General features: G+C 35.2%; 1 protein-coding gene, 1 long non-coding RNA gene and 1 pseudogene across 3 annotated transcripts; all 3 read right to left on the bottom strand.

Annotated features, from left to right (window-relative positions):
- Positions 1–297: 297 nt before the first annotated feature.
- LOC145086194 (TMV resistance protein N-like) lies at positions 298–4660 on the bottom strand (annotated as a pseudogene). Its single transcript, XR_013700331.1, has 5 exons — positions 4002–4660; positions 2729–3841; positions 1899–2160; positions 1540–1761; positions 298–1412 (listed from the first exon to the last, which is right to left on the bottom strand). The product of XR_013700331.1 is annotated as a TMV resistance protein N-like (transcript).
- Positions 4661–6459: 1799 nt separating this feature from the next.
- Positions 6460–7410, bottom strand: LOC145090293 (uncharacterized). The gene is made up of 3 exons (XR_013701478.1): positions 7319–7410; positions 7037–7094; positions 6460–6743 (listed from the first exon to the last, which is right to left on the bottom strand). It is a non-coding gene; the product is annotated as an uncharacterized LOC145090293 (long non-coding RNA).
- A 202-nt stretch (positions 7411–7612) lies between these two features.
- LOC145089192 (uncharacterized) lies at positions 7613–8581 on the bottom strand. Its single transcript, XM_079027665.1, has one exon. It carries the CDS (start codon positions 8579–8581, stop codon positions 7613–7615), a length of 969 nt encoding a protein of 322 aa, XP_078883791.1.
- Positions 8582–13152: the final 4571 nt, after the last annotated feature.

The following is a 13152-nucleotide window of genomic DNA, read 5'->3' as shown; positions in this document are numbered from 1 at the left end:
TGTTCAAAATTTTATATTATTTATTTCAAGAAACCCGTGTAACACACGGGTCTTACACCTAGTATATATATATATATATATATATATATATATATATATATATATATATATATATATATATATATATATATATATATATATATATATATATATAACTTTGGACGGTGTATATACAAAGTCGTGTAAAGTAGAATTTATAAACTTTGGATGACATATATCCAAAGTCATGTAATGTGGGACTTATAACTTTTGGACCGCGCGTGTATATCCAAAGTCATGTAAGGTGAGATAGATAAATTTTGGACAGTGTATATCAAAGTGGTGTAACATAATTAAAATATACAGTAACACAATTGTTAAAAATCATGGTGATCACTATGTATAAAGGTTCTTTGTGGCTTCAGAGATACTTTATGCTTATAATGGTTCTTCTCAAAATTGTCTGTGATGCATGGTAGTGGGAACTTGTTTTGGGTTATTCGTTTTTCTTCTCGAGACATAGTTGTATATAGATGAATCTTCTGATCCAAATCCAATGATTTTCAGACTTTTCAGCGAAGAAATACCATGTGGAAGATGACTTATACCAGTACCTTGTACATTTAACTTCTTTAAACATGTTAAGTCACCTAGTTTCTCCGGCAGTTTCTCTAGTTGATCACAGTAGCGAAGGTTAAACTCTCTTAGACTTGTCAATTTACAGATGCTACTCGGTACATCTCTTATCTTGCAAAACGCTAGACTTAGTTCCTCCAATGATTCTAATAGGCCAATATTCTCGGGCAACTTCTTTAGAACCTTACAGTATGCAAGGAGCAGAGTTTTCAGATGTTTCAACATACAAATGCTGTTAGGGAGATATTTGACAGGTGTAGACCTTAAATTTAGCAATTCTAAACATTCTATATGGCCAAGATCTTCGGGCAATTCCTTTATTGTAGAACTTTCAAGGTTAAAGTCTTTTAGACGTCGTAAACTACATATGCTTTGTGGCAGACTCTTGAGGTTTTTGCACCAACTGAGGTCTAAACAAACAAGGTTTTGAAGATTTCCAATTGATGAGGGTAGTTCTTCGAAGTCATTCCTTGAAAAGTTAAGCTCGAAAAGTTAAGCTCCAGCAAACTATAGTTGTAGTGCCCAGGAAGTATATCTGGGAGCTTCGATAGATATAAATAACTTAGATCAAGAACTTGAAGTGATTCCAGCTGTTTGATAAATGAAAGAGATTCGAATCCCCTGCAATGATTTATGTTTAAGTAGACAAGCCTTCTAAGACATCCAACGGGCGTGTGAGGGTGTACCAAATAATAACATTTTCCAAGATTTAATTTCTCGAGATTGGGAAATAGGCCACAATCAAGGATCATTAAATATGAATGACTGAAGTCAAGGAATCTGAGGTTTTGAAGGACCTATCATATGCAAGAAAGAAAAAGAGATTAGTATTGCAGTAATAAGCAACCAATAGGATGATGTATAGCAGTAAAATGAATCATGCACAATTAACTCGGTTAGATATAAACTACTAAGATCAATAACCTGAAGTGATTCCAGCTGCTTGACAAATGAAATATAATCGAGTCCATGGCAATGACTTAAGTTTAAGTAAACAAGCCTTCTTAGAGATCCAATTGGGGTGTGAAGTTCAACCAAATGCTTACATTTTTCAAGTTTTAACTTCTCCAAATTCGGAAGTAAGCCACAATCAAGGGTCGTCAATTTTGAGTAACTGAAGTCTAGGAATTTGAGGTTATTAAGAACCTATCAAAAGGAAGAAAATTAAAAAAAAAAAAAAAAAAAAAAAAAAAAAAAAACATCAATAAGATTGCAGTTACAATTAACCAAAAGATATATATCAGTAAAAGGAGTTAGACAAAAGAAAGAATCAACCATTCTACCTTTCCATCTCCCTCTTCCCATAGTCGTTCGATTCTGCTATAAGGCATTTCTAGTGAAACCAGATTATCTGCTTGAAATGTTCTTGGTAAACAGAAATGAGGATATCCTTGCCAACACAAAAAGCGTAAGGCATTTGGGAAGTTTCTGCCAACTTCAACCTTGGTAAACAAATCATGGGTCTCAGAAACCATGTAAAGAAATCTAAGCTTCTTCATGTTTTCAAAACCAATTGTAAGAATATTATTGGAAACGAAGATTCTTCTCTCCACCCTGTGGAAATGTGTTGGTTGCTAGAGCTCTTGTGGCTTCCATAACCTGTAATCCATGAATAGCTAGTAACCATGAAACTTTGGTCATAACTCATAACTAATGAAGGGAAAATGACCTACGAGGCTAATGAAGTTTCCAAACCATTCAAAAAAGCTCAATCATGTTTTGTCTGTTTAGAAAAACCAACAAACTTAACATTTGTCTAAAAAAGATCAATTATGTTACATTTTTATTCAATTCTATGGAAATCACCATATTGGAAAAATGACTTGTAAGACCAACGAAGTTTTAAAACCGTTCGAAAAACCTCAATAATGTTTTGTCTATTAAAAAAAACTCAATGGATTTAACATTCTGAACAGACAAAAAATGATTGAGATTTTTTGAACGGTTTGTAAACTTCATTGTGTTTTTCTAGACAAATGTTAAGTTTGTTGGATTTTCTTGAACAGACAAAACATTATTGAGGTTTTTTGAACTGTTTGAAACCTGAATTGGGCTTTTAAGTCATTTTCCCAACTAATGAAAGCTTGTTAAGTTTTTCCACATGTAAGTAAACATCATCCTTACCAAGTCATTGGCCAATACATCTTCAATCTCCCTTCGAATCCACAATCTACTATGTCTAAGGGGCTCATCAGGATGCAGACGACGAACAATATTTCGGCCCATTTCTGCTATATGATCATGCATTCCTAACCGTTGATAAGGAGAAATAGTCATGAGAGATTTTTGCTCAAGAACTCTCAAACCATTCCTGGCATGAAATCCACAACTTTCAAGTGCTCTAATTGCATCATCTTTCAGCCAACCTTTCAATAAGCATGCAACATCCAGGAATATTTCCTTATAATCATCTTCGAGGCCAGTATAACTTATTTCCAACTTTTCTTGAGTTTCCTTCAATGGAATTGTTTTTAGTCTATTGAGTGCATCTTTCCATTCAAGCTCATCTTTACCACAAAGAAATGAACCCAAAACTCTGATCGTTAAGGGAAGACCAGCAGCATAATGTACAACTTTGAGAGATAGATCGTTGTACCTTTGAATTGGAATATCTCTACCAAATGCATACCTACTGAAGAGGCAAATTGCTTCTTTATGTGATAACAGACTGACATCATGAATCCACATAACTCTGTATGCTACAAGCACTTGTTCATCTCTTGTAGTAATGATAATTCTACTTCCGGATTTCAACCAGTTAACCCCACCAGCTAATGCATCCATCTGGTCTAGATCATCCATGTCATCTAGAATAAGAAGAACTTTCTTACCACTCAACATCTTTTTCATCATGCTTTTACCATCATGAACACTCCCTACAGTGATTCTTTTATCATTTAAAACATTGGAAAGTACTTGTTCTTGCACCGATTGCAACCCGGATAATGAGGCTTTTGCAACTTCTCTGACATTCTCAACAAAACTTTTGCCTTCAAACTGAAAGTGTATTTTGTCAAAAATAGCTCTGGCCAAAGTGGTCTTTCCACCACCTGCAATCCCCTTGATCCCAATGATACGAACATCTTCAGCACCAGTTTCCAGAGATGAAACGATATCATTTATCCGGCTCTCCATGCCTACTAATTTTTCATCAACATTCAAATTACTGAAACGTAACTCCACTGAAATCTTTTCAACAATTTTATTGATGAGTTTAGCTTCATGCCTATAGAATATCCCACATGAATAATTAGGTAACAGTATAACATACAAATTACAGTCATAGTTTTATAATACAAATTTTAATGAAACTTTTGCATAAGAGTTTCTGCAAAAACTAGAATAAAATAAAATAAAATATTGTTGAAACATGATAAAAGAATTACCCATCATCAGTGTTCCTCAAATCCCACCCAGCCAGATTTGATGCTTCTTCCAGAACCTCTTTCCACTTCTTGAGTTCTCCCTTCTTTTTATGTTTGGCAAAAGCTTTTCCAACACCCCCAAGTTGTTTGCGGATTTCAGAGGGTTCTACATCGTAGAACACAGGGTAAGCAATCTGCTCGGGATTTTTTTGACATTCCATTATCTTCACAAGCTCATCCAAGCACCAAGAGGAAGATGCGTAGTTCTTTGAGAAAATAATGATGTAGAATTTTGAGTCTTGAATGGATTTCAAGAGCTCAACATTAATCTTTTTTCCTTTCTCCAGACTTTCATCATCCTTGTAAGTGTGAATTCCTTGACGTTGAAGAGCAACATAAAGATGATCAACAAAACTCTTACGCGTGTCTTCACCACTAAAGCTCAAGAACACATCATACCTGTAGCTATGATGAATGAACAATGTTGAAGAAGACGCCATTGAAGGTATGCTTGACAAATCCTATACTAAATCAAAAGAAAGATTGAGCAGAGACAATGGATAATTGCAAATCTGTAGATGTGAATTGAGGTCAACGTGATGACTTTTCCTGGAAAAGCTATGGAATATGGTGGTTCCTCGAGCGTATGGAATCAAACCATATTTTACATTTAATATCTTTTTGTGTCTAGGTTTGTCGGTTCCTAGGATAATGCCATAAACATGGAAGTTATTGTTTATGATAATAATCCCTCAAAATATGGTCGTCGATAGAGACATTTTTGCCCCTAGACATCATGCATTCTTGGTTATTATTCCTTACATCATCATTCATCATCGCATGGCTTTCTTTTGACCATTATACCCCTGAATAGTATAATATCGTAATACATCTTCGGCACTGTTATTCCTGATATGGTTTTGACCCTTTTACCACTGAAGTAACACGAAAACGAAGGTTGATTATATTACATGTGATGCCAATTTTTTTTTAATGCATTCAGATGTCTTCATGATATTCGCATTGCTGCAATCTTGGTATGGTTTTATGCTTCTTTGGCGACGAATCATCATGTCTTACAGGCTGTTTGGCCAGTGAAATTTAAAAAATTATGAATTTTTAAAATATGAATTTTTAACATGTTTGGTAGGTTGTGTTGAATTATAAAAATAATCATTAATATTCAATGTTTATGTTATAAATAATCGAACCAAGAATAATTATTAAAAACATTTAAAGGCTATTGAATATTAATCAAACATTACTAATATAATATGAAAGCACAACACCAATAATCATGATATTCAGTAATTGTCCACCATTATTGATTATTCCTAACAATACTAATAAGATAAAAGAACAACACCGGTAAATACACAAAATCAAATCATATATTCAGTTAGAACATAATAAATAATAATAGATCAATTTCTCAAAAAAAACAATAGAAAAATAATAATCGCAAGAACGAGTAATTTTGTATTTAAATAAAATTATTATTATTTTAAAACACCTTAATTAAAACAAACTAAAAAAAACAATATATATATATATATATATATATATATATATATATATATATATATATATATATATATATATATATATATATACATACATACATACTAACCATTTACCCGCGCTAAGCGACGGGTGCGAGTAGTTTTTTTCAAAAAATAGTTTCTAGAGGCAATTAGTTTAATTGGATGTTGAATATAAGTAGGGGTTTTTTTATTTAGAAATGTATGTATTTGGGTTAAAAGTACATTGTGTTATTAGGTAAATTGTTTTCTTTAGACGAATAGTTTTTATGAATTAGGGCTGTCAAATTGGGGAAACATGTCGTGTTTGTGTCTACCACGACACAGACGTGATATCTTGTTTTTTTCATTGACACAGAAATAAACCCATTACAATACGACAAACACGACATGACACTAACATAAAATAACTATTAGTTTGGTTTTATTATCTGGTTAATAGATTAAACTGGATCGAAGTATAGTAAAAAACATTTCGGTCCATAAAAGATTAGTTACCGCATTCAATTGTCACCAACATATTGGTAAAAGAAAAAAATTATCTACTACCTAATATATCAAAAATAAATGTGTATTAAAATTCATTAATTAAAACAATTTTAAAATAAATATATACTTGACTAAGTATAGTAAAAGACATTTCAGTCCATAAAATATTAGTTACCGCATTCAATTGTCACCAACATATTGGTAAAAGAAAAAATTATCTTATAAATTTGTGTTTTTGTAAGATAAAATGAATATCGATAAATGGAAAAAATAGGACAAAATAGATATATCTATTTAATTTAAATATAATTTTGCAACTAATGTCATTATATAATTATATAAGCCAAGAATACATAACATTAAAGTTTGAAAGGCCAATTTATTGAAAAAAAAATAAAACCAAACATAATAATGAAATAAACAATTATCAGGTATACCTAAGATTTTTGACACAATAATTTGAAAATGCACCAGATCAACAACATTAATCAATTAGAAACTTAATAAATATATTAAAAATCCAATACGTAATATCATCATCCACCTGAAATATTGATCAACTTTCAATTACTACAAAGCTAGAATTACGTTTCATATTTAAAATTAATATAGACAAAAAGGAAAGTATAAATGGGGGATAACCTGTATCTGTTGAAGAAAAATAGTATCCAGGGCCATATTCAATGGGCTTCAATGATTATGGCTTGTCGATTTCTCTTCTTTGTGCTAAAAACTAATATACACAAAGACAAACTAAATTAGGGGAAATACAGACCAATAAATTCACATGTTGATAGAGGCAAAACAACTCCGGTGTTCGGGCATCATTGGTATCAGCATGATAATTGTTTAAGTGTAGCAAACTATCCCTTAATGTTAATCAAGTATTTTCTGTAATTACATAATTATTATTGATATGAAATTTGACACATTTCCTTTAGCAAAATCACCCCCTTATTTTATACTATTATTACTGAGTGTTAATTAAAAAGAAAAAGAAAAAATTAAGTGGAAGAAAGCTCTTACATTTGGAACTTGAAGAAGGACCAGAGATACTAAATTGAATTGACAAATCAGAACCAACCTGAAAAGAAATGATAGAAATTGAAACATTACTTAATAGATTAAAAATAACTTCAACCGTAAGCCCCCAATAGTCCAAATATATTAAGAAGAACAATAAGTACAACCAGCATAATAGGAAACAACAGAACAACTCCAACAAAAAAATATCCAACACACTCCAGGGGATCACCACCGCCAAGTATTAGAAAACATCACACCAGCAAGGAGGAAAAACATACATACCCCTTATGTTTTTCAAACCAAATCTGATGAAAAATAGCTTCCACTTCCTTTGGCTCCTCTTCCCCTGTTTCTTCATAAACTAAGAATAAAATAGAATCAACAAAAAGCACAAAATTTTCGTGCATTCGTTCCGGGTACGAACTCCTCAATTGGAACGACAACGTAGTTCGGATCATACGTGCAAATCGCTCGACCTTCATCTTCAATAATCATATTATGCATTATAATACATGCTAGGACCATTCGCTTAATTCTTTCTTTATCCCAAAGTCGTGTAGCATATTTCACTACATGTCATGTTTGCTTAAGGACTCCAAATGCCCTCTCGATATCCTTTCTCGCTGATTCCTGTTTTTTTGTAAAAAATTTTGCTTTTTCACTTCGAGGAACTGAGTATGCCTTCATCAATGTAGAATAATCCGGGTATATCCCATCACCAAGGTAGTAACCATATTTGTACGCGTGCCCGTTTACTGTGAACGTCATATCAGGTGCTTTGCCGGTCCAAATATCGTTGAAAAGTGGAGACTGACCAAGAACATTAAGGTCGTTGTTAGACCCCGCTACTCCAAAAAAGGCATGCCATATCCACAAATCTTGAGATGCAACAGCTTCTAGGATGATAGTTGGTTCACCTATATCTCCTCGAGTGAACTGACCACGCCATGCAGTTGGACATTTTTCCCAAGCCACATGCGTACAATCTAGACTGCCAAGCATACCGGGAAATCCATGCCTCTCTTCATGAGCCGAATATAATCTCTCAATATCACGTTGAGTAGGTTTACGCAAATATTCTTCGTGAAAAACCTCATAAACACATGCAGAAAACCAATCTACACATTCAACCGCGGTCCTCTCGGATACTTTCAAGTATTCGTCAGATGCATCAAATGCTATACCGTATCCCAAATACCTAAGAGCAGCCGCACATTTTTGTATACTACTAAAACCCATTCTTCCTCTAGCGTCGGGTTTTTGTTTGAAAAAATCATAACGAGATTCTAAAGCATTACTAATACGTAAAAATATAGCCTTATTCAGACGAAAACGACGTTCGAACGAGTCGTCATTATAAAGACAATTATCGGCAAAGTAATCACGTACCAATAAGTCGTGTGCGGCTTGGCGATCACGATTGACGACCGCCCTTGTACGCGCTGCATTCGAACTTTCTTCGGCGTGAACGTGTTGCACAACATTGAAGAATGTCTCGACGAATTCTACGTCGTCATCCGAGTCAAAACTTTTTAAAAATTCCATATTTATCGAGGGATCCATGGGTGTAATTGAGTGTAGAATGTGTATGTATGTGTATGTGTTTTGGTATTAGAAGTGTTTTTATAATTGAGTTTGAAAAAAAAAAAAAAAAAAAAACGGCCAAAATAGCCGTTCAACGGCTCCAAAAACCAAACACCAATAGAAATCTTCGTTTGAATCCGTTGTCCCGACCACAAATTGCAACGACCACGGACCACCACGAACCACCGGGACGGTGTGCACGTCTGTGGTTCGTGGCCAACTAGACCACGGTCCGCTTCATGAATAGTATACCGGTTAGCCTTATGGAAGTTATTGTGGAAGTGATGTGTTGTCATGTTTTCAATGGTTCAAATATGTGTTGCCATATATATATATATATATATATATATATATATATATATATATATATATATATATATATATATATATATTGTGACAACCTATAATTTATTCCGTCACTAAAACCGTTCCCGTCGAATATAAACCGTCGTATTCAATTTGTTCTGTTAACCTTTGCGTTAAATTAATTTTATCACGACCTTTATTTTGATTTCGTAAGTGTCAGGATGTGTTATAATCATTAAAATATTCTCCATATTTGTTTGGAAAATTGTTATTTTCATCTAAATCGTGATTACGGTAAATTTATCGGGTTCGACCAAAAGCACCATCTAACGGCAGTATCGGGTAGAATTCCACCGGGCCACAAACTCAACCCCTATATAAGGGATTGAATGACATCATTTTGAAGCTTTTACTCTCTCACTAAAAACTTTCTCTCTCTACACTCTCTCGCTAGAACTCGAAATTGGCCCAAAAACCCCGTTTCAAGCATCATTTGGTAAGAAATCCATCCTAAACTTGTTGTTTAACTTGAATGGTTTGCAAATTCTTGTTGGAATCACCCAAAACACATATGAACATGTGTTTACGGTTTGGGGACCCTCCCAAAACCGTGAACACCTCATATGATGGTTTTGAAGCCTCAAAACCCCTCCAAAACACTTCTAGGGCTTAGATTCGGCCTAAAAACTTGCATGCATGAACTTAGGACCCCCAAATCGCATCATTTGATATATGGACATGAGTTTACGGCCCAAGCATGTTCTTGGACTGTAAACCCTCATTCATGGACCATAAGCTCATGTTAGTGAGTCAAAATGCCCTTAAACACCTTCAAATGCTTCCACGGGAGTGTAGAACCTCATAATCTTTCATGTGATGCACCTAAACATCCTCAAAGGCATCAAACTTAAGTTTACAGCCCAAGAACATTCTTGGACCGTAAACCCACCTCCTTAGGGCGTAAAGACCCCCAAAGGGTGTTAAGGTGCCTTTAACCCCTTGAATAGCTTGGTTTTGGACGTAGAATCACATGTGATTGAATTACAACCCCAAAGCCCTTGATTCATGGACAAACATGAGTTTACGGTTGTAAACTCATGAGTTTAAGGTAGTAAACTCCCCAAGAACATCTCCTTAGACCATAAACTCATTTCCCAAGGTCATTTCAAGTCCCGATCACTTCCTAAGCCATGGAATCGACCCTAGAACCTTCCCGTGTGCATTGTATGACCATTTGGCATCCAAGAACCCACCACCCATGAGTTTACGGCCGTAAAATCACGGGGATATGGTCAATGGGTCGTAAACTCCTCAAGGAGTTTACTCTTGAAGAGTAAACTCCATATTTAGGCCCTACACACCCTTAGATGCTACCCGGATCACTCCTAACACTTGAATTGAAGTGTTTTCACGTCTTGGAGTGCATATTCATGTCTAATTAGTGGTTCAATGTCTAATTAGATACATTTGTATATCATTTCATACTACATAGGAACCTCGAGCGTAATCAAGCCCCGAACTGACAACTAGCATCCAAACGGTCACGTTTTCCCGACTGGTGAGTTCATACCCCTACCCTTTTTCAATGTTTTTCACTGTTTTCAGGGGGAATACAAGCAAAGTACAAGGGATACTTGTACTCAAAACTTGTTTTACATATGTTGTGTTTCACATTACATACTTTTAACACTGATAATCGTAATAGACAATCATTTGAACTTACAGAACACTCTTACACATTATTTGTGAAATACGTTACAAACTGTTATGTTTTATATTTCACAAATGGTTTTCCACATTATAGCATGATATTTGAAATTTGAACATGAAACTTAGTACACTGTTTTGTCATCGGTAACACTCCACAGAGATACGCGAGTGGAAGATCATTATGTGTAACAGGATCTTTCTATATTATTACTAGTAAATTTGTTATTCCTATAAATTGGAGACACGTCCTCGGTGAACACTCCACAGAGATACGCGAGTGGAGAACTGCACCCGTAACCAGAATCTATTAGATAGGGAGCGTGACTTGAGTGTATAGATCTATACGGGGCTGACGACCCCACACCTGGCTGCTAGCTACAGCCGAACCGTAAGGTTCAAGGGCGACGAAAGTCATAAGGTGATGTGGACTACTTATTGTCATATCTAGTCTATCGTATGGTTATGGAACTTGCAATTTGGATAACAGAGATTTACTAAATAGTAATAATGATTAAAGTAACTATGTTTACTTTGTATATATTAGTTTTATATACGTGTTAAAACTAATACATTTCACAAGGACAACCAGGTTTTCGGTATACATCTTTCACATTTGGTAACCAACATTTAGGAAAATATGGGATTTTCCTAGGGTAACATATGTACATAACCAGATTCGTGTAACAAACCAGATAACTAAACCTTACAGTTCACAAGAGTAACCATGTTTTCAGTATACATCTTTTACATTACATATTTTAGATCGGTAACCAACATTCAGGAAAATATGGGATTTTCCTAGGGTAACATTTGTACATAACTAGAATCATGTAACAAATTCAGATAACTAAACTTTACAATTCACAAGGGTAAACATGTTTTCAGTGTACATTATTTACATTACACTTTGGATTTGATAACCAACTTTTAAGAAAATATGGGATTTTCTTGGCGTGTAACTTTTTCAGAAACAAAAAGGAACTTGTACATTTTCAGAAAACAAAACCGCTTATGAACTCACCAGCGTTATGCTGATTTTCAAACTGCTTGTATTCTCAGGTCCGCATTAGACACGTACCCGATGATTCCTTTTGGCGAAGACGGAGTGCGTTGAAGACTCGTCTTACTTTTGTTCATATATATACTATGTATCACACATGTACAACCTTACTTTCAAACAAATGTAAACTTTTATATATATGTAATGTAATGGTTGTTTACTTTACTTACTATGTGCATTGGATTTGATACTCAACGTGGAGTCAACCCTGGAAATGTTTCCGCCTTCGGTTTTCAGGGTGTGACAGATTGGTATCAGAGCCCTTGTTTATAGTGAATAAAGTATACCAAACCTTACATGGTATAAGACTATAAACACTATGGGGCCTAAGTGCTCTGAACTAAAAGTATACTTCAAAATATAAGTATTTTCAAAAGTATACAAGTATACCGAACCGTCGAGATCCGTAACTACAAGTAGAACAAAACATAAGTAAATGGGTGTTGTATGCTACAGTTAAACCTGGGCAGTTATGTAGTCATGTCTAGGATCAATATAGCATGGCCAACTATATTCATTCGAGACACGACCAACATGTGCTTGGGAGTGACTGTGGTGTTCAGCATGGCTAAAACATAGCCAAATACCACAAACATCGAGCCAGTGTTGTAGCGAATCATGAAAGACTATGGGAGTATTTCTCGAGCCAATCCTTTGTAGAAATCCTCATTCACGCATTGTTCCTTGATCATTCCTTTAGAAATAATTTATCTGTTTCGATAACTCTTTCCTGCTTTATCACTTATTCGGAATGTATATATCTGTCATATCTCTTGATTCAATTCAGAGGACTTATCATCCTCTCTTCTTGATCTTATTAGATCAATATGCCTCCAAGAAAGAGACCCAGCTCCAAGACCAACAACCCTCCACCACCACCTCCTCCTGAAATCGACCCTGTGGTGTTTCAGACAGCTGTTACCGCTGCGGTTGCAGCTGTTATGTCTCAATTGAACACCGGTGGTTCCGGTGGTTCGGGAGGTGGTACTCAAACCCAAAATCAAGAAAGCAGTCAGGGACACCGAAAGGAGGGTTCCTATAAAGATTTCATGAATGCAAAACCTACATCCTTCGATGGCACTGGAGGTGTCATTTCCCTTTCCTGATGGTTCGAGAAAATCGAATCCATCTTCAAAATCCGTGCTTGTTCGGAATCCGATAAAGTAAAGTTCGCAGCCTGTACCTTTATTGATAAAGCTCTGACTTGGTGAAATGGCTTAGTCAAATCCTTGACCCTACCTGTAGCCAATGCCATGGGTTGGGAAGCCATGAAAGAACTCCTCCTAGCTGAATACTGCCCTCGGGGCGAAATGTAGAAATTAGAGCACGAGCTCTGGAACCTGAAGATGAAAGGTTCTGATATTGCTACATATACTTCTAGATTCGATAATCTTACACTCCTCTGCCCGGGAATGGTTACCTCAGAAAGTAAGAAGATAGAGAGGTTCATTTGGGG

Source organism: Lactuca serriola, chromosome 2, assembly GCF_051521515.1.
Source record: "Lactuca serriola cultivar US96UC23 chromosome 2, Lser_US96UC23_V15, whole genome shotgun sequence".
In the NCBI taxonomy this organism is placed as follows: Eukaryota; Viridiplantae; Streptophyta; class Magnoliopsida; order Asterales; family Asteraceae; genus Lactuca; species Lactuca serriola.
The sequence above is the reverse complement of the archived record's forward strand: the minus strand, read 5'-3'. Positions and strand labels throughout refer to the sequence as shown.